This window comes from Dromiciops gliroides, chromosome 4 (genome assembly GCF_019393635.1).
Source record: "Dromiciops gliroides isolate mDroGli1 chromosome 4, mDroGli1.pri, whole genome shotgun sequence".
NCBI lineage: Eukaryota > Metazoa > Chordata > Mammalia > Microbiotheria > Microbiotheriidae > Dromiciops > Dromiciops gliroides.
In genome coordinates, this window is record NC_057864.1 from 465,671,645 (window position 1) to 465,691,988 (window position 20,344).

At 48.1% G+C, this 20,344-nt stretch overlaps 1 protein-coding gene across 1 annotated transcript in view; it reads left to right on the top strand.

Moving 5' to 3' along the window:
- DOC2B (double C2 domain beta) overlaps nt 1–20,344 on the top strand; it is a 64,739-nt gene that overhangs the window by 35,620 nt on the left and 8,775 nt on the right. The window contains exons 3-8 of the mRNA XM_044004397.1: nt 3,545–3,619; nt 11,396–11,505; nt 13,569–13,695; nt 14,961–15,118; nt 17,098–17,179; nt 19,786–19,882. Of these exons, the coding sequence (XP_043860332.1) occupies nt 3,545–3,619; nt 11,396–11,505; nt 13,569–13,695; nt 14,961–15,118; nt 17,098–17,179; nt 19,786–19,882 (649 nt within the window). The remainder of the gene's footprint in view (nt 1–3,544; nt 3,620–11,395; nt 11,506–13,568; nt 13,696–14,960; nt 15,119–17,097; nt 17,180–19,785; nt 19,883–20,344) is intronic.

Consider the following 20,344-nt stretch of genomic DNA (forward strand, 5'->3'; position numbering starts at 1 on the left):
CTTTCTCAGAGCCATAGTGACTCATACCTGGGGATCCTAGATTCGGAGCTGGTAGAGACCTCAGAGGTCATCTAGTCCACCCCCCTCATTGGACAGATGAGAAAACTGAGGCCTGTGGAGATTGTGTGACTTGTCCAAAGTCACACAAGTCATAAATATCACCGGTGGGATTTGAACCCAACTCCTCTCACTCTAGCTAGCCTCAATGAATCAGGATTTGAACCCAGGTCCTGGGACCCCATAGCCAGTGCTTTTTCCACTGTACTATGCTGCCTCTAATGACCGTTTCCAGAACTAGCTTTCTTAGGATCACGGGATCTGTCAGTCAGTTAACAAGCATTTATTAAGTGCTTGCTGTGTTCCAGGCATAGATTTAGAACTAGAAAAGGCTTTAGAGGTCATCAAGCCCACCCTCTTCATTTTGCAGATGAGGAATCTGAGACTCAGAGAGGGGTGTGACCTTTTCCAAGGTCACACAGCTAGTAAGTGTGGGAGTGAAGCTTTGGGCCGTCACTTTGTACCTCTGAATCCTGCATCTGTGCCACTATACCACGCACCATCTAATCCCAACACCATCATTTACAGAGGAGAAACTGAGGGAAGCCCATTGAGGGAAGCATCAACATCTGCATAGAAAAGCGAGTCCACATGCTTTAAAACTACTGGAAGAAGGAGCCTCTGAATGGCAGAGCATTTAAATAATTAAATTGTTAAACTCCCAAACATTTCCAATGGAAAATGTTACAGGGTAGATCCTGTGTTCATTTTCTTTGCACTCAAGGAAGGCCACTGGTGCACCTTATAATGTTGGAAAGGAAGGAAGGATGGAAGGAAGGAAGGAAGGAAGGAAGGAAGGAAGGAAGGAAGGAAGGAAGGAAGGAAGGAAGGAAGGAAGGAAGGAAGGAAGGGAGGGAGGGAGGGAGGAAGGAAGGAAGGAAGGAAGGGAGGGAGGGAGGGAGGGAGGAAGGAAGAAAAAAAGGAAAGAAGGGAAAGATGAAGGGAAGGACAGAGGGAGGGAGGAGGAATGGAAGGAAGGGAGGGAGGGAGAGGAAGGAAGGAAAGGAGGAATGGATTTAAGTGTTAGAATATACCAAGTATTTTGCTGAGTTCTGATATAAGTATAAAAGCAAAGGCAAATCCTGCCCTCAAGAGATGGTGAATGGGATAGATTGGCACAGCCCATTTAGGACAAATGAATGGCAAAGGTGATTGATCATAGCTCCATAACTTGAGAAAAGAGAAGGGAGAGAGGCAATTGCCACCCAAAAGAGTGGGCGACTGAGTGGAGGTTCCTCCCAGACTTGTTCTCTGGGGAGGTGGGGGAGGCTGTGGAGGTGGTGGCCAGAGAGAAGGGATTCAAACAGAGGTGGAGAGGTAATGCAGTCCAGGCTGGGAGGATGCCAGGCTCAAATTCATGGTGGCAGGGAAGTAAGATGGGGAAAGCCAATAATAGCTGGGTTTGACTCAAGTGTAGAGTATGTGAAGGGGAATAACATTTGCTGGTTGATTGGGGTCACCTGCAACCAGGCTAGAGCCAGATTCTGGGGGGTCTTCAATATCAGTCACATCTGCACTTTCCCTTATAGGCAAGAGGGAACCACTGGAAGGTTTTGAGCAAAGCAAATGATATGGTCAAACCTGTCCCTCAAAAAGATTATCTTGGCAGCCGGGTGGATTGTCTTGTGCTATCTCTAGTGGGTCCTGTCTCTACCTTGTTTATCCCTAAATGTGTCTGTCTCCCTGGTTAGACTGTAAGCTCCCTGAGATCAGGGACTAACTTTTGACTCATTGTATCCTCGGTGCTTGGCACATAGTAGGTACTTAATAAATGCTTATTGACCAGCGGCTTATTGATTGACTGAATGAATATCTGTTGGAGATTAATGAAGAGTTAAGGAATCTCCTCCCATGCCTGGAAGACTCTCTCTCCTTATCTCTACCTTCTGTCTTCCTTGGAGACCCAGCCCAGACCCCACCTTCTGCAAGAGGCTCTTCTTGTCTCCCCATCCCCCAGTCCTTTTCTATCTGAGATTATCTTCAAACCACACTGTGTATCACATATGTATAAGGTTATTTGCATGTTGCTTCCCCCTCCCCCCACCATCCTCAAGGTTGAAAACAGGCTTCTTGTTTTTGTCTTCCTTTTTATCCCCTTAACTTAACACAGGCCCTGGCATACAGTCAGAGCTTAATAAATGCCTTCTTGCCTGACTGGATTGGAGAGGTGGGAGGATGGAGACCAACTGAGAAGCTATTAGAATACTTCAAGTAAAAGTCGATTCAAACCTGAACCAATCAGTAAACATTTATCAAGTGCCTATTGTGTGCCCAGCACTGTGGTGAGTGCTGAATGAGGGTGTGAGGTATTAGTGAGCAGGAGACCAAGATGGGAGGATCAATAGGTTTAGCAGCTGCCTGAACATGGCGAATGAGAAAGATGGAAGAGGAAAGGTGAAAAGTAGAGAAGCAGCTTCCCAGAGGGGGGCAGGACATAGAGGCTACATCCGCCCATCATTCCAATGTAATTCAGCAAAATTCTATTATGCACTTGCTGTGCTCTTTCTTCTTGTTGTTCATCCTTTGTTCTAGAAGAGGACCAATGACATCATGAGGGTGATGTCTAGACTTATCAGGAATTGGATTTAAGGGTCCTCTGTAGACCAAGATCAATGAATCAATAATCATTTACTAAGCCCTACTGTGTGCCCAGCACCATGCTAAGTGCTGGGAATGTGAAAGGCAGGCATGTATGACCCAATGGTGGTGGGACTCGGGCTTTGAGTCCTTTTCCACAAGTGGGAATCACCATGCACCAATCCATCCACTCTCATGCTATCTTTGTTGGGAGATGGGGATAAGGTTGTGGCCAGTAGTCACACCAATGTTAAGGCTAAAATTCTAGCTAAACTGTCTAAAATATCTAATGAGTGGTCGCCAATAAATTATAAGCTTTAGCAAGAGTTAGACTTTTAAGCATTTATTAAGGAGAATAAGAATTTGGTAAAGAGAGAGAAAAAGGCCTAGATTCCTATCTATTAAAGGGAGAGCACATTTTTAGCTCCCTTCTCCGCCAGAATCCAGAGGAAAGAGAGCGAGACCGAGCGCCCGTCTCTTCCTTCCTCCTCCCACTAGTCCGCGTCACTTCCTGAAGCCTGGTCTTGCCCTCAAAGACCTTTGCTTCATGGGCAGAACTCTTCTACAGTAAGTATCCAGCAGGTGGCGTCATTCCAATCGTTACACCAAGAACAGACCAAGAAAGATCAAGTGGCCCTGTTGGGTCCTGACCACATGGACAGCCCCTTTCCCCCACTGCCTCAAGGGAGAAGCCCACAGAGGACACTGTCCAGAGCTCCTGGGTTCAGGTGGTTTGCTCAGCCCTCATAGAACCCAGAAGGGTGGGGCAGAAACATATGTCCTGAGTGTGGAAATGGATTTTAGTGGGAATCCATTTTCATGATGTCTGCTTAGCCAGATGCCCAGGTGGCCATGGGCTGTTCTTTGTCATAATCAATTCAACGGTCTTTGTTTTTCTCTTTTGATTAAGGGACTAAAGCCAATGGACCATAATGGGCTGGCAGATCCATACGTCAAACTTCATTTGCTCCCGGGAGCAAGTAAGGTGAGAGCTGCCTCTTCCCTCTCCTGTTGCAAGCAGGCCAATCCCTGAGTAGCCTCCAGGCCCTGGTGGGCCAGATTCCAAGACCCCAGCCCTAGGTGTGGCAGGGTAGATGTGATCAGCCTGGTGTGTTAGGTGGAGCTGAGGAGTCAGGAAGACTTGAGTTCAAATCTCACCTCAGACAATAGCTGCGTGACTCTGAGCTAATCACTCAGTATTGTGATGTTTCTTCATACATTGAGAGGGCAGGATAATCAGACTACCAATATGATAACTTCACAAAGTTATGAAGATCAATTGAGATAATATATGTAAAACCTTACCAAAGCGCAAGCTTTAGAACTCAGTATAGGGAACTCCTGGTGAGAAAAGCCCCTCCACAAAGATAGATCAACACCTCCTCTGCACCTTCAAGCCTTGGAAAGTTTCAGAGGCATTGAGGGGAGAGGTGACTTTGCCAGGGTCATACCACCAGGATGTGTCCAAGACGGGACTTTAACCCAGGCCTTCCTGATGATAAGGCCACTCTCTACCCATGACCACAGGCCACCTGCCTCTTGTTATATTCATGCTGCTGTTCTCTGTACATGCCTGAGAGCACCAACTGAGCAATGTGACCCCAGGATCCTCCCTCTAATGCTGGAAGGGCCCTCAAGGGGAGGAAATTAGGATCCAAGACAATTGAAAGACCTGTTCATGGGCACACAGGGAGTAAATGTCACAGGTGGGATTTGAACCCAGGTCTTGGGTCTCTAGAGTCATGCTTTATCTACCGTACCAGACCTCTATGGCTCCAGCAGAAGGCACAATAGGCCAGGCAGTGAAACAGAATGGGACATGATGGAAGGAGCTTAGGGATCAAGTAATCAAGTTCCTTCAGTTTACAGAGGAGAAGATGGAAGCCCAGAGATGGGGAATGACTTTGCCAAAGTCACACAGCAAGTTAGTGACAAACCCGGGCCAAGAGCACAAGTCCCCGAGTCTTAGACTTTGGGACACCCAGGAAAAGAAGTTTTACTTCAGACAAGGGGCAACATATTTAAGGAACTCATTATTTTGATAGATGCTATGGGCAAGGAAAATGGCTGCATAAAAGGTTTGTTCAGATTGACGAAAGGCTGAGCCACCAGTGGTTCTTGAGAACGGCCCCTACCCTTTCTTCTCTCTCTTTTGCTTGCTGTTTGCATGCTACAGTGAGGAAGGCCCTGGCTCTGCAGTTCACGTGGCGACTTGTACCAAATCTCCCCTGGATCACTTACTACCTTGTGATCTTGGCCTCAGTTCCCCTATCTGTTAAATCAGGGGTAGGTGGACTCAATCACCTTTATGATCTATTCCAGCTCTGTCTATGACTTATTAATCTATTCATCCACGTTCCTAATATGCTGAAAATTCCTAAGGCTCTGACTTTCTCCTCCTTCCCTCCCTATGCAGGGGAAAGAGCACTGGATTTGGAACTCAGGGCCTGGGGTCAAATCCTACCCACTGATGTTTACTATTTATGTAACCCTGGGTGCATCATTTCCCTCCCTGGGTCTGTTTCCTCTTTGATCCCCCTGAAATCTCATCCACTCCTACAAAGTCAATTCTGCTCTTTATATTAACTTCAGTCCTTGAGGAAGCATGACTTGGGGCAGGGTGGCTAGTCCCTCTGCTGAATCAGCTCTCAATCCTTCTCCATCTTAGTTGGCATTCTTGAAGGGTTTCCATGGCAATAATACTCACCAACCTGCTGAGAAGACCCTCCAAAATCGAGGCTGATCCTCATAAGCAACATTCATCAGAGCTGCTAGGTGGCTCAGTAGATAGAGCACTGGCCCTGGATTCAGGAGGACATGAGTTCAAATCCAGCCTCAGACACTTAACACTTACTAGCTGTGTGACCCTGGGCAAGTCACTTAACCCCAATTGCCCTGCCAAAAAAAATTTTATTTAAAACAAAACAAGAGACATTCATCCTGGCAACCTTTCCCGCTTTACTTTTCAAGTGACTCGCTGTCGGATCCCCATCTCTAGCCCCAAGCCACACTCCCAACAGCTTCCTGGCCATATAGGACATGTCCACAAAGAAGTGGGTATCATAGGAGAGTTGGGAGAGGCCTTTTAGAGGCCGTCTTGCCTCATTCCCTCATTTTACAGTTGAGGAGACTGAGAACTTAAGCAATTTGCTTAAGGTCACATAATTTGTAAATACAAAAGGGAGTCTGAGAGATAAGAAGAAGGAAAGGTAGATGTAGATGGGGGGGGGGGACCAGAAGGGCTTCACCAGCACCCCTCACTCAACAGGTTCAAAGCTGGGCCATTGTCTTCCCCCTAAAACTTGTTCCTCTTCCTGGCTTCCCTCTCTGTCAATGGCACAAGCATCCCCCCACTCACCCACGCACATAACTGCAGAAGCTTTCTTCTCCCTTCCTCACCGCCCCCCATCTAATCTGTTGCCCAAAAAAGCTCCCGCTAAGTCTACCTCTGAAGTATCTCTCCAGGCTGTCTTATGCTCTCAATTCCCACAACAACGATTCTAGCTCAGGGCCTCGCTATCTATTGCCAAGAACATTGCAATGGCCTCTTAACTGGATTCCCCACCTCCAGCCTCTACCCACTGCCAAAAACAAAAAACAAAAAAAGACACCGCTTTTTCATCTTCCTGGTACACAGCTCTGATGTCTTTGCTCTTCTCCTCGGAAACATGCCGTGGCTCCCACTGCCAACAGAACCAGAGATTTGTAGCGCTAGAGATGAAAGGTATCTCAGAGGCCGTGAGGTCCGAACCTCTCATTCTACAGGGAAAGAAACTGAGGCTCAGGGAGACGAACTAACTTATGATATCATAGATCTAGAACTGGATGGGACCTCAGAGGCCAGGGGGTGCAAGCCCCTCATTGTACAAAGGTGGAAACTGAGGCCCAGGGATAGGAGGTAAGCTACCCACGGTCACACAAATAGTAAGCATTTGAACCTGGGTCCTCAGACTCCAGAGCCAGCCCTCTTTCAATCAATCAACAAGCATTTATTAAAAACTTTCTATGTTGGGGGCAGCTAGGTGGCACAGTGGATAAAGCACTGGCCTTGGATTCAGGAGGACCTGAGTTCAAATCCAGCCTTGGACACTTCACACTTGCTAGCTGTGTGTGACCCTGGGCAAGTCACTTGACCCTCATTGCCCTGCAAAAAAACAAAAATAGGGCAGCTAGGTGGCGCAGTGGATAGAGCACTGGCCCTGGATTCAGGAGGACCTGAGTTCAAATCCAGCCTCAGACACTTACTAGCTGTGTGACCCTGGGAAAGTCACTTAACCCCAATTGTCTCACTAAAAAAAAAATTTAAAAACAAAAACAAAAAACTTTCTATGTTTCAGGAATTGTACACTGAGTGTTGAGAATCCAAAGAAAGGCAAAAATAGTCCCTGCCTTGAAGGGATTTATATTCTAGCAGGAGAGATAAAATATAAATAATAAGTTATATATAAGATATGTACAGAGTGGGTGGAACAAAGTCTCAGAAGGGACAACCCTAAGGAGCTAGGGAGCTGGAAAGGCTCCAGTCCACCCCTCATCCCCATTTGATACATAGGGAGACTAAGACCCAGAGAGGAGCCCAAGATCCCAAGGTAATAAGTGACACAGAGGAGATTTCAACCCGAATCCCCAAGCCTTCCTCCAAAGGGTGGCATTTGAGCTGGATCTTGAAGGAAACTGAGGATCCCAAGAGGTCTGGGTGAGGGGGCAGAGCATTCTAGGCATGGGGGACAGCCAGGGCAAAGGCCTGGAGGTGGGAGATGGAGGATCATTTGGGAAGAACACCAGTAGGGCTAAGCCCATTGGGTGTCAACACCAGGATGGAAAGCCTCTGAGAGTAGGACTCAGGCTCCCTTAAGGAGGAATGCAATTATCTTTTTTTTAATTATCCTGTTATGGAAATGTTTGTTTTATTCCATAAATTAAAAATAATTTTAAAAAGAAATTAAAAGGGGGCAGCTAGGTGGCTCAGTGGATAGAGCACCGGCCCTGGATGCAGGAGGACCTGAGTTCAAATCTGGCCTCAGACAGTTAACACTTACTAGCTGTGTGACCCTGGGGAAGTCACTTAACCCCAATTGCCTCATCAAAAAAACAATTTTTATAAAAAGAAACTAAAAGGAGTAGCTAGGTGGCACAGTGGATAGAGCACCGGCCCTGGATTCAGGAGGACCTGAGTTCAAATTCAGCCTCAGACACTTGATACTTACTAGCTGTGTGACCCTGGGCCCAATTGCCCCACAAAAAAGAAAAGAAAAGAAAAGAAAAAAGGAAACTAAAAAAAGAGGAATGAACTGAGCAAGATTGGAAATTTGATCACAGTGGGACTGGGCTCCTGAGTGGATCCAGTGGCAAAATAGAATGACCCAGTCTGAAAAACAAGCAAACAAACTTTGTAAACATTAAAGCACTCTATAAACATTAACTATCATTATGGACAGATGGGGAAACTGAGATCCAGATAGAGGAAGTGACTTTGCGCCTGGGGCACTTCAGATTCCTTTTGAGCCCTGCGGAGCACAATTGTTGATGCTGTTGTTGTGGTTGTTGTTCTGAAAGCTTTTGAAAACACCCCCAGTCTCCACCCTCCTATCAGCGGGAGCCACAACCAGTAGAGGAGGATGAGGCGTGGAACCCCGCTGCATCAAGGCTGAGATGCAGAGAGGCTGGTGAATGCCTGGGGGATAAACAGACCAAGCTGAGTGATGCTGCCCAGGCTCTGCGCTGGGTCAGGATGTCCCAGTCCTGTTCTGCAGGCCAGCCTGGAAAATGGGGCTTTGGTGTCCTGGTTTCTGTCTCCTGCTTCTAATTGAGTTACCTTTCCCAGCCTCCCTCAAACTCCTGAAGTAATCAGGCCCAAGGCATCACTGGAAAGGTGCTGGGAAGGTCTGCCCCCAGCTCTCCTTCGCTCCCATCAGGGGGCAGTGCTGAAAGTGGTGGAGCTGGACAGAGTTGGGATGGATGGAAAAAAAGAGAAATGGAGGAAGGAAAGGGGAAGGTTCACAGGATTGTAGATTTAGAGTTGAAAGGGGCCCCCAAAGCCATCTATTCCAACCCCCTTATTTTACAGAGGAGGAAACTGAGGCCCAGGGAGTGGGCATAGGGGATAGATTGTGGGACCTCGAGTCCAAAAGGCCTGAGTCTGAAGCTGCCTTTCTCCTACATGGGTAGGTCTCTTAACTTCTCTCCGTCTCGTTTTCCTTACTGGTAAAGCGGGAGCCCCCAATGACATCATAGCACTTAAACAATCACAAGTCAAAGGTTGGATTATCACAGGGTCCACTTTGGGACAGTGGCCCTGTGACCTCGGACAAGTGGCTTAGGTTCCATTTGACAAAACGCTACAAATGTGGATCGTCTCACTCCCTGCCTTGGTGTCCTCACCTGCTCTGTGCATCTCACAGGCAGTCGTCATGTGAGCACCCCACCAGATACAAAGCGCTGGCTGCCATTGAGACTGTGGCGGAAAGCCGCTTGCTGGTGCCTGGTTTCCCAGACTCCCTGGGCCACAGGCCTTTGGTTTCTTCCTGGTTTTGCACAAAGGAAGATGTGATCTTCGGGGTTCCCTGGGGGTTCTGAGCTCCGCTCCAGAGCCCTCACAGACACAGGCACGATAGGCCTTCTGACAGAGGGAAGCAGAGATTCAAAGGAACAGGAGTCCAGGTTACCAATGCCCCTAGCCCTGGAAACCCTGGAAGTAATCAAAAGGCCACCCCTGCTCTCAATGCACCTGGAGGTGGTGAGTTCTCTTGGTAGAAGCCACGAGCCAAACACAGGCCCTGACTCACACACAGGGTCCGGCTTTTTGGAAGTCTAGAACCAATGCGTTAGACCCCAGGGAACCAGCTCCCTCCCCCAACACCATCCCTTCTTTTGTCTGAGTGGTCTCTCTTTAGCAGGGTCAGCATTGTCCTACCCTGTCGAGGATGGACCCATTGCATTTCCTCTGCCCCACACTGTGGCTACCTGAGCAACTCACTTTTACCTGTCTCTAAAGTGAGGGGGTCAGACCCCAAGACCCCTCAGGCTCCTCCCAAGTTCTGATGCTGAGGACCTGGCCAGAGCACGGGCCAGCACCTGGGAGGGGCTCATCAAGGAAGGCCTCCTTCTCCTACTTCCTAAGGTCTGAAATTTGTCAGATGTCTGGATTTCAAGGATAAAGACTTCATACTAACTTTTCTAACTCTGGGGTTTACGGATTGTATGGAAGCTAGTTTTGCAAACATACTCACTCATATCAAAAACTTACATTCTCCATTCCACCGCAATCCTGAGGTGCCCATTCTGACCAAGTGCAGGGGAATGGAGGTCCTACCACAAGAAAAAGGAACCATTAAGCACTTTCTATGCACCGGGAACTATGATAAGTGCTGGAAAGAAGAAAGAAAGAAAGAAAGAAAGAAAAAAAAAAAGAAAGAAAGAAAGAAAGAAAGAAAGAAAGAAAGAAAGAAAGAAAGAAAGGAAGGAAGGAAGGAAGGAAGGAAGGAAGGAAGGAAGGAAGGAAGGAAGGAAGGAAGGAAGGAAGGAAGGAAGAAAGAAAGAAAGAAAGAAAGAAAGAAAGAAAGAAAGAAAGAAAGAAAGAAAGAAAGAAAGAAAGAAAGAAAGAAAGAAAGAAAGAAAGGAAGGAAGGAAGGAAGGAAGGAAGGAAGAAAGAAAGAAGGAAAGAGGGAAGGAAAGAAGGACGGAAGGAAGGAAGGAAGGAAGGAAGGAAGGAAGGAAGGAAGGAAGGAAGGAAGGAAGGAAGGAAGGAAGGAAGGAAGAAAGAAGGAAAGAGGGAAGGAAAGAAGGAAGGAAGGAAGGAAGGGAGAGAAAGGAAGAAAGGAAGAGTGATAGAAAGGAAGGACAAGAGAGAAAGAGAGAGACAGAGAGAGAAAGAAAGATAAATAGACAGACACAGACAGACAGAACAGACCCTGCCTTCAAGGAGACTCCTTTCTATTGGGAGAAACAGAATGTACATACATGAGTCTAAGCACAATAAATCAGGGTAATTAATGTTGGAGGGGAAGTTTCTGATCAATGGGGGAATCGGGAAGGAGGGGGATCATATTCCTACATGACTTCGAGCTTAAGCTCTGTTCAAGGAAAGGAGAGAATCTAAAAGGTTGGAGATAAAGGCAGCTGAATCCCCACCGAGGTAGCTGACTGGTTCAAAGTGATCCACAGATGTCAGGGTCTATGAGGATTCTCTGCTGGGGTAGACAAAGGCAGCTGGGAAGCCGGAGCCTCTTACAAAAGATTGAGCAGAGGGGTTGATGGAATTCCTCTGAATTCCAGTGTATTCGTGGACAGTCATCATCAGTCCCTCTTGCTGTCTCTATCAGCATGGCCCTGCTCTCTCCCTGGGGGAAGGGGGCCTGATCTAACGGCCCAAACTGAGGACCAAACTTTTCATTTAACAAATAAATCTGGATTAGAAGACTTGATTTACCCCACACACACACACCACCACCACCACCCCCCCGCCATGTCCCCGTGGGATAAGGGTGACTGAAATTTGCTCTGATGGTGACTGACTGCCCCCCTCCTGAGAGGAGAGGATCCCAGGACAGCCCCTGCACCCACTCGGGTCCTGCAGGGCAAAGTTTGCCGACTCAGCAGCTCTGCCTCAGTGGGGCCCAGCTTGTCCTGACACCCCAGGGCTTAGAAAGCGGCTGCAACCTCCAGCTGTGCTATCCCAGAGGCTGCCCTTGGGCCTTCCTCTGGCCTTTCTCCAGGCCATAGCCACCTCCTCTACCTTTTTTCTTTTTTTCCCTATTTCCAGGCAAATAAACTCAGAACAAAAACTCTTCGGAACACCCTAAACCCCACCTGGAATGAGACCCTCACCTACTATGGAATCACCGATGAGGACATGATCAGGAAGACGCTAAGGTGAGGACTCCCCTCCTTCCCCCTCCCCCCTCCTTTCCCCTTCTCCCCATTTCCCCCCACCCCAGGTTCCTCTCCCCCTCTTCCACCCCCAGGCAAGGCTGAGCTAGAAAGAGCTGATGCAGCCTTAGCTTCAAGAACCATTTTCTTCCTAATGAGTTCTCTCTATTTTCTATGTCTGTGTCAAATTACCAAGTGCAGCCAGGCAGGAGAGCCAGTCAGCAGCTTGCTCCATCCAGATACAGTGGGGGCTGCTGGGAGAAATGGCTTTCCTGGCACTTGGGGAGACCTGAACCAAGAGAGCTTGGGCAGCAAATACAGACCTGAGAATGAGTCTGTGCCCGGGCAAGTTTCTCTGAGCACGGGACAGGGCCCCAGGAAGAGCAATCGTTCAGATGCACCAGCACTGTTGGGCACAGCCATTATCCTTACTACAAGCAATGACAACCAGGAGGGTGACTGACAATTTTCTAATGTTACAAAGCACTTTACATTCAATTCCGACCAGGTCACTCTCCTGCTCAGGAAACCTCCATGGCTCCGTCTTAGCTTGGGGGAAAGCACTGGCTTTGGAGTACAGAGACCTAAATTCAAATCCCACTCCAGACTTTTCTGGATATAACCTTGGCCAAGTCACCCTGAGCCTCAGTTTCCTCATCTGTAAGGGGACCGGACTAGGTGACCTCTGAGAGAGCTCCCAGTTCTTGAGATATGATCCTATGCCTTTGGATGAAATACAGACGTCTCTGTGTGGCCGTTAAAGCCCTCCGCAATCTGGGTCCAGTCTCCCTTTCCAGGCTTACTACACAATCCCCTCCTGCCCAAGCTGGGCCCTCCAGGCAAAGGGACCTGTTTGCTGTTCTCTGTTCCGTCCCCATCTCCTTGTCTTTGCATAGGTTGTGTCTCACACACACACACACACACACACACACACACACACACACACACACACTGGCCCCTCTCTCTTCACCTTTTCTCTCCATCATCAAATTCCCAACTTCCTTTAGAGCTCAGCACTGCCTCCTCCAGGAAGTCTAGCCGGATGCCCATCCCCTCAAAAGTGACTTGTATCTATTTTGTGTTTAGTTTCTGTGTTCATAATGTCCCGTTCCCCCACCCCCTACCCCTAGAATATAAAACTCCTGGAGAGGAAAGACAACTTTGGTTACATATCCCCAGATTCTGACACATAGTAGGTCTTCAATAAATGTTTGCTCGATGAGTTCATTTGAATGAATAAACATTTATTCAGCTCCCGTTCTGTGTCAGGCACTGTGCTGGGCACCAGCGAAATGCAGACAGAATGGTTTGGTTTGGTTTATATCCATGGAATGTGTCAACATCTGCATAAATCCGTAAATACTGGTGACTGCCATTTCAGTAAGGGAATCAAGAATGACTTCATGGAGGAGAAGTCAAATAAGCCAAGCCTTGAAAATAAGCCAGGGATTCCAGGAGGAGATGTGGAGGGTGGCAGCCTGTGCAATGGTGGGGAAGGAATGGGGCGGGGGCGGGAAACATCAATCCCTAATGAAAGTGTTATTGTATCCATTTTATAGATAGGCAACTGATACATTGCACTCCCACCCCAGTGAGACATCACTGCAATACAGAAGCAGAGAAAGGGGTTTAGGATGAGGGATCAGAGTCAGGGTGGGGTTAATGCAGAAAGGCTTCATGTAGGGGGTGAGCTTTAAGGGATAGGGACTGGATTTCAAAGGCACAGGGAACTCCCAGAGGAAGAAACTCCCTCCACCAAAACAGGAGGCAACTTCTCTGTCAGGGAGTTGTTACTTACTCAGAGTCACACGGTGCTAGACTTGAACTCAAGTCTTCATGGTTCTGAGCCTGATTTCTATCCACTTAGCTCAGTGACTCACAGATTAATGCTAAGGTAAGGTGGTGTTAAACAGAGCTTCCTTGGCTCGGGATCCTCCTCTTCCCCCTCTCACAGATCTACTTAGAAACTATTGGCAGGATCTACTCCCTTGGACAGTCCCCCATATTAATTAACCCTGGACACACTAGACCCTGCTCTACACTAGGTAACCTGTCTTGCTTTCCAGGATTTCCGTCTGTGATGAGGACAAATTCCGCCACAATGAGTTCATTGGGGAGACTCGGATCCCCTTGAAGAAACTGAAGCCCAATCAAACCAAGACCTTTAGCATCTGTCTGGAGAAACAGCTGCCGGTGAGCAAAGGCCTCTGGGAGCCGATTCCTGGTACCTGATACTGCCTAAATAAACCAACCTCATTCTGATACAGGAGGCAATGTAGTAAGGACGTGGTGCTAGGAGAGGCTACTGTTGTTCATTTGTTTCAGTCATGTACAATTCTCCATAATCCCATTTGGGCCTTTCTTGGCCAAGACACTGGGGCGATCTGCCATCTCCTTCTCCAGCTCATTCTGCAGAGGACAAAACGGAGGCAAACGGGGTTAAGTGACTTGTCCAGGGTCACACAGCTAATAAGTCTGAGGCCAGATTTGAACTCAAGAACTCCTGACTCCAGGGCCAGTGTTCTATCCACTGCACCACCTAGCCACCCAGGAGTCAGGATTATATCTTTTTAAAGTCTTTATCATGGCTGGAACTATAAAGATAAATCCATATGACTTCATACATAAAGAACAGTGACCTTAATACTCAGATTCTTCAGTGGCTCTGTGGTTTCCCTGATTCAGAAGGGATGCATTCATCCAAGGATGCAGATAGCAATGTCTGCCCTATCTCATGCCATTTTCCTTCCCTGTTTGCCACACAGGGTCCACCCAACATGCTTGAGGGCCTTCCTCAATTTCCCCTGGCCTTGTGAGGATATCAAAGGCCTGTCATCCCTCCCCACGTGACTAGCCCACCTTCTCTTTGAATAGAAAGAATTCGGGTGGAGAATAATCCTCATATTGAGGACAGAGAATATTGTCATGGATATGATTAATGTGACTTCAGTCTTATCGTGATTCAGGCCAATCACATTTGGGACAGACATCTCCTGATCCTAGGTCTCCCTCCCGAGACCATCTTCTCACCTGTCACCACAAGGGGACACACCTCGGTTTCCTAAGACGTCCAACTAGCCCAGGGCTCTATCCTCAATTACCCTGGTGATCCTGGCTCTGCTGGGAATGTCTGGTGACAAGATCTTAAATCATATAGCTGAAAGGGCAACTTTGAGACCTTCATTTTACAGATGAAGAAACTGAGGCAAGCAGGGTGAAGTGACTTGCCCAGGATCACACAGCTAGTAAGTGTCTGAGGCAGGATTTGAACTTGGGTCTTCCTGACTCCAAGTCCAGTGCTCTATCCCCTGCACCACCATTAGTTCTAGTGGGAGCTGAGTGCTGTGGTCTCATTGGTCTGGGCAGAGCCTCTCTTTGACGGGCCAGAATAGGGCAATGGTGACTGTGAGGGGTCAGAAGCCATCTTTGCTACCATCCTTGCTGTGCTTCACCCACAGGTGGATAAGACAGAAGACAAGTCCCTGGAAGAACGAGGGCGGATCCTGATATCCCTCAAGTACAGCTCCCAGAAGCAAGGCCTGTTGGTGGGCATCGTGAGGTGTGCGCATCTGGCGGCCATGGATGCCAATGGATACTCTGACCCCTATGTGAAGATGTAAGTGGAAGGGGGAGGGGGAATCCGGACGGGGCAACCCTCCCTCCTCCGTCCTTAGAGGGACCTTAAGAGTCAGCTAACCGTGGCAGCTAGGTGGCGCAGTAGATAAAGCAGCGGCCCTGGATTCGGAAAGACCTGAGTTCAAATCCGACCTCAGACACTTGACACTTACTAGCCATGTGACCCTGGGCAAGTCACTTCACCCCGTGTGCCTCAGTTTCCTCAATTGTAAAATAAGCAGGAGAAGGAAATGGCAAACTACAGCGTCTCTGCCAAGAAAACCCCAAATGGGCTCACGATGAGTCGGACATACAACATATAGGGGGTAAAAGACTGGACTTTGAGTCCAGGCAACACCACCTGGGCTGCACAAATTGCAGTCCTCTCCGTGCCTCAGTGTTTCATCTGTCAAATGGGGCTTCTATTGTGCCTGCAAATCGTAAAACACTAGAAGACCATCAGCCTGGTTAATTTAGGGTGGTCAGGGGCTCTCAAATGGAGATTTAGAAAAGTGGCTTCTATGGGGGCGGCTAGGTGGCACAGTGGATAAAGCACCAGCCCTGGATTCAGGAGTACCTGAGTTCAAATCCGACCTCAGACACTTGACACTTACTAGCTGTGTGACCCTGGGCAAGTCACTTAACCCCCATTGCCCTGCAAAAAAAAAAAAAGAAAAGTGGCTTCTAGGTCAGAGGCTCGGAGACAATCCTCCAATGGAGCTGCAGCGCCCCCTTGTGTTCATACAGCACATTGCAGTTTACAGCCCTGCATTGGGAAATGAGAACTAGACTAGGAATTCCAGGATTCCCTAAGTTCAAATCCCACCTGTGACACTTACCAGATGGGCAAGGTTGACCAAGTCACTGCTCCTCTGTTACCTCAGTTTCCTTACCAGGAAAACAGGGTCTCTCTGTGGGATTTAGCATCCTTATTTCTGAGCCTAGAAATACAGAAATAGTACTTCTGAACAAATGGAATTTGGGGGCAGTTAGGTGGCACAGTGGATAAAGCACCAGCCCTGGATTCAAGAGGACCTGAGTTCAAATCCAGACTCAGACACTTGACACTTACTAGCGTGTGTGACCCTGGGCAAGTCACTTAACCCTCATTGCCCCGCAAAAACAAATAAATGGGCTTGTGAGACAATAGAGCTAGGTCAGGAAGAGACCTCAGGCCATATGGTACAGCCTTCTTGTTCTACAAATGAGGGAATGGATGCCCCAGGGGGTGCAGTACCTTGTGCGTGGTCACCCAGGTGGTCAGCTTGACAGATGGGATATCCCTGGTCTGAGAGGCAGTGCATAATATTGGTCTTGAGGCCAGGGAGATCGCTGCTGGAACATGCTGGAAGTTTAGCTGAGCAAGTCACTTTGCCTCTGTCTTCCTCAGTTTCCTCATCTGTAAAATGGCAATAATAGCACTTACCCCTCAGGGTGGTTGTGAGATAAAATGAGATAGTTATAAAATACTCTACAAACCTTAAGGTGCTATATAAATGCTTCATGACCCTAGTTTAGAGTTTTCTTGGCAAAGATGCTGAAGAGGTTCGCCATTTCCTTCTCCAGCTCATTTGACAGATGAGGAAACTGAGGCAAAAAGGGTTAAGTGACTTGCCCAGGGTCACACAGCTAGTCAGTGTCTGAGGCCAGATTTTAACTCAGGAACACAAGTCTTCCTGATTCTAGGCCCGGTGCTCTATCCACCGCACCACCTAACCACCCCTTATGCTATTTACTGGGACTTATTAATATAGAGAATTACAAACAAAAGCACAATTCATGAATTTACCAATGGCTCCTCTCTGATGAAGCTGTGGACCTTCTCCCAGGGCATAGCTAAAGTTGAATTAAATCAGGATTTCCATGGCAAGGGAAATCCCTGAAAATATTTCCTGGGACATAGAAAGTTCCTGTCCATGCAGCCCCACCTGATCTCTGGAAAATTCCCGATCCTGATCAGTTTCTTGATTATACTTACAGATACCTGAAACCTGATGTGGACAAGAAATCCAAACACAAGACAGCAGTGAAGAAGAAAACTCTGAATCCGGAATTCAATGAGGTACCAGGGGAGATGGGGAGAAAATGAGGCAGCCCAAGGTCAAGCAGAACGATATCAACATGAGAACGAGGGGCCGATTTACTGAGCAAACAGGCAAATTCCCAGAGTTCCCACAGGACCAGACCAAGCCCTGGGCAGTTTCTGGGGATGCCTGGCCTCTGCCCCTGAGGAAGCAGGTCCAGTTCATTCATTCATTCATCAGGCAGGCATTTCTTCAGTCCCCACAACACAGTGGGAACTTTGCAGGCATAAAACCCAAACAAGACAGCCCCTGCTTTTGAGGAGTTCACATTCCAAGAGGGGAGGAGATGGAGAAGGACAGGCACATGGAACATTAAAATACAAAATACATAAAATATACTTGCGGGGCGGCTAAGTGGCGCAGTGGATAAAGCACTGGCCCTGGATTCAGGAGGACCTGAGTTCAAATCCAACCTCAGACACTTGACACTTACTAGCTGTGTGACCCTGGGCAAGTCACATAACCCTCATTGCCCCACCCCCCCCCCAAAAAAGGAAAATAAATAAAACATACTTGCAAGATAATTTGGGGGCAGCACAGTAGCAAAAAGAGGGCATATAGGAAGCAGCCTATGTGAAGGTACAAAGAGAAAGGGGTGGAAATGCTGTATGGAGGGATCGCAGGTAGACTGGACTGACTAGAATGTGGAAGGCATAAAGCAGGGGAGGGAAGGGAATAAGCATTTATTAAGCACCAACTGTGTGTCAGGTACTGTTCTAAATGCCCAAATATTATATCATTTGATAAAGGAGAGCCTGGGAAGGCAACCTCAAGCTAGACTATGAAGGGCATTAAAACTCAAACATCCTAGAGGTAGTGGGGAGCTACTGAAGTTTCCTGAGTAGGAGAGAGGGGTGACGTGGTTAGGGATTTAGGAAAATTTAGGAAAATCATTTTGGTAGCCATTTTGTGGAGGGTGGACTGGAGAGGGGAGAGGCTGGAAGCAAGGAGAGGTTGTTGCAGCACACCAGGCCAGGTAAGAGGTGATGAGAGCCTGGAGGGGCAGGTGGAGGAGGAAGGAGCAGCCAAGAGGAGAGAAGGTGACAGATGCAAAATGTATGGGGAAAAAAAAGGAAAAAAAAAGAAATGTATGGGGAAATGACAAACATTTCTTTCTTCCTTTTTTTGGGGGGGGGTGAGGCAATTGGAGTCAAGTGACTTGCCCAAGGTCACACAGCTAGTAAGTGTCAAATGTCTGAGATCAAATTTGAACTCGGGTCCTCCTGACTCCAGGGCTGGTGCTTTATCCACTGCGCCACCTAGCTGCCCCCAGACAAACATTTCTCGAACATCTACATCACTCAGGGCCCTGATGCCAGATACCTTGGTGGGAAGTGAGGGGAAGGAGAAGAGGCACCAGATCTGGAGGCCATGGTCTGTGCCCTCAAAGAGTAGGTCTTGGACTGTAAAGGGGCTGGGTCAGACATGTTAATACCAAGACAATGTGCCTGGCATGGAATGCCAAATCACACACAATCCACTGAAAACCAAAGTGTTTCTGGACCAAGAGGGAAGGGAAGAAAAACAATGAGAATGGAGTTCATTCAAGAAGCCTTCCTCCTTAGGAGAAAGCAGAACTTGAATAAAAAATAATGATGGACAATATTTATAAAATGCTTTAAAGTTTACAAAGAGCTTTGTATAATGCATCTCATTTGATCCTCACAAAAAAACCTGGGAGGAAGCTGCTATGATTATCTTCACTTTACAGATGAGGAAACTGAGGCTGAAAGCACTTAAGAGACTTGACATGGGGTCACATAGCCAGTTAAGTGTCAGAGCCCAGTGTTTGAAACCCAGCTCACCATCTGGTTGCTTCCTATTTTCATTATTCTCAATAGCTTAGGTTCTGTTGCTTCTTTGTTACTAAGGGACTTTGAATGCTGTCTCACTGTCCCTTAGCCAAAGCCCCAGTTGCCTTGTCCTAGTTAGCTGTACTCTTATTCCACCCTGAAGTAACTGAGGGTTCTAGGAAGAACCTAGACTTGAGGTCTCTTCTGATTAACACTGTTTATAACCTTGTGTCTGCTTGGGTCACACCCCCCAACCCCACCAATCTTAGCTTGACCCCTCCCCTGGCAGTAGCACATGCCCGAGGCCCCTGCTGCTTAGAGGTAGGTCCCAACCTCTACCCCTGCCCCCCACCCCCCACCTCTGGTGATCAGCTCCCATGTATAGGAAATGGACTGCCTCACTTTAAGCAGAGGCTCATTGAAGTCCAGAATCAAAGGACTTGGGTTCAAATCTTACCTCTGATAATTCCTTCTTCGTCATTTCTCTGACACCTAATGACAGATCATTTAACCTTCCTGGGCTTCAGTCTTCTTGGGAGATGGGGCTAGGGAGGGGCAATAGGACCACATGACCTCTGAGTTCTCTTCAGCTTAAGATGAGGAAACTGAGGCCCGGAGAACTCAAGTCATTTCCCCAAGGTCCTGCAGATAAGAGCAGAGCCAGGATCCATGCCCTGCTCCTCAGCCTCAAAATTCTAGCTTCTTCCAATGACAGGCACACCTGGCAGTGAACCAGGCCTATCTGGCTCGTACAACCTGCGCTGATGGCTTTGCTCTGTTTGGGACATTAGGAATTCTGCTATGAGATAAAGCACGGGGACCTGGCAAAGAAGACCCTGGAGGTTACTGTTTGGGATTACGATATCGGCAAATCGAATGATTTCATCGGTAAGGAAAGAGAGGGGCCCCAAGGGGGAATCCTCCTTTTCATGACCAGGCACCCAGGGGAGGGGGTCACTGGGATTTGCTGAGAAGTGGAGGAGGAGGAGGTGGGGGGACTCCAGCCTGTGGTTAGCATAGCTTCCTGTGAAGGAGCCCAAGTAATGTACAGTGAGACTGGAAAGATCTTTAAAAGGTGCCAGACCCTCCTTTCTGCAGCCGTGGCTCTAGTCTGCTCCCACCCCCAACTAGGCCTGAAGAGACTCAGGGCAGGGCCCAGAGATACCCACCCCCTGCTAGCAACCCAATGGGAGTCCTCTCTGTCACTCCTAGAACTGAGTCCTGGCCTCTTCCCCCAACAAAAAATGGTGTGATTGGGGGCAGCTAGGTGGCACAGTGGATAAAGCACCGGCCCTGGATTCAGGAGGACCTGAGTTCAAATCCAGCCTCAGACACTTGACACTTGCTAGC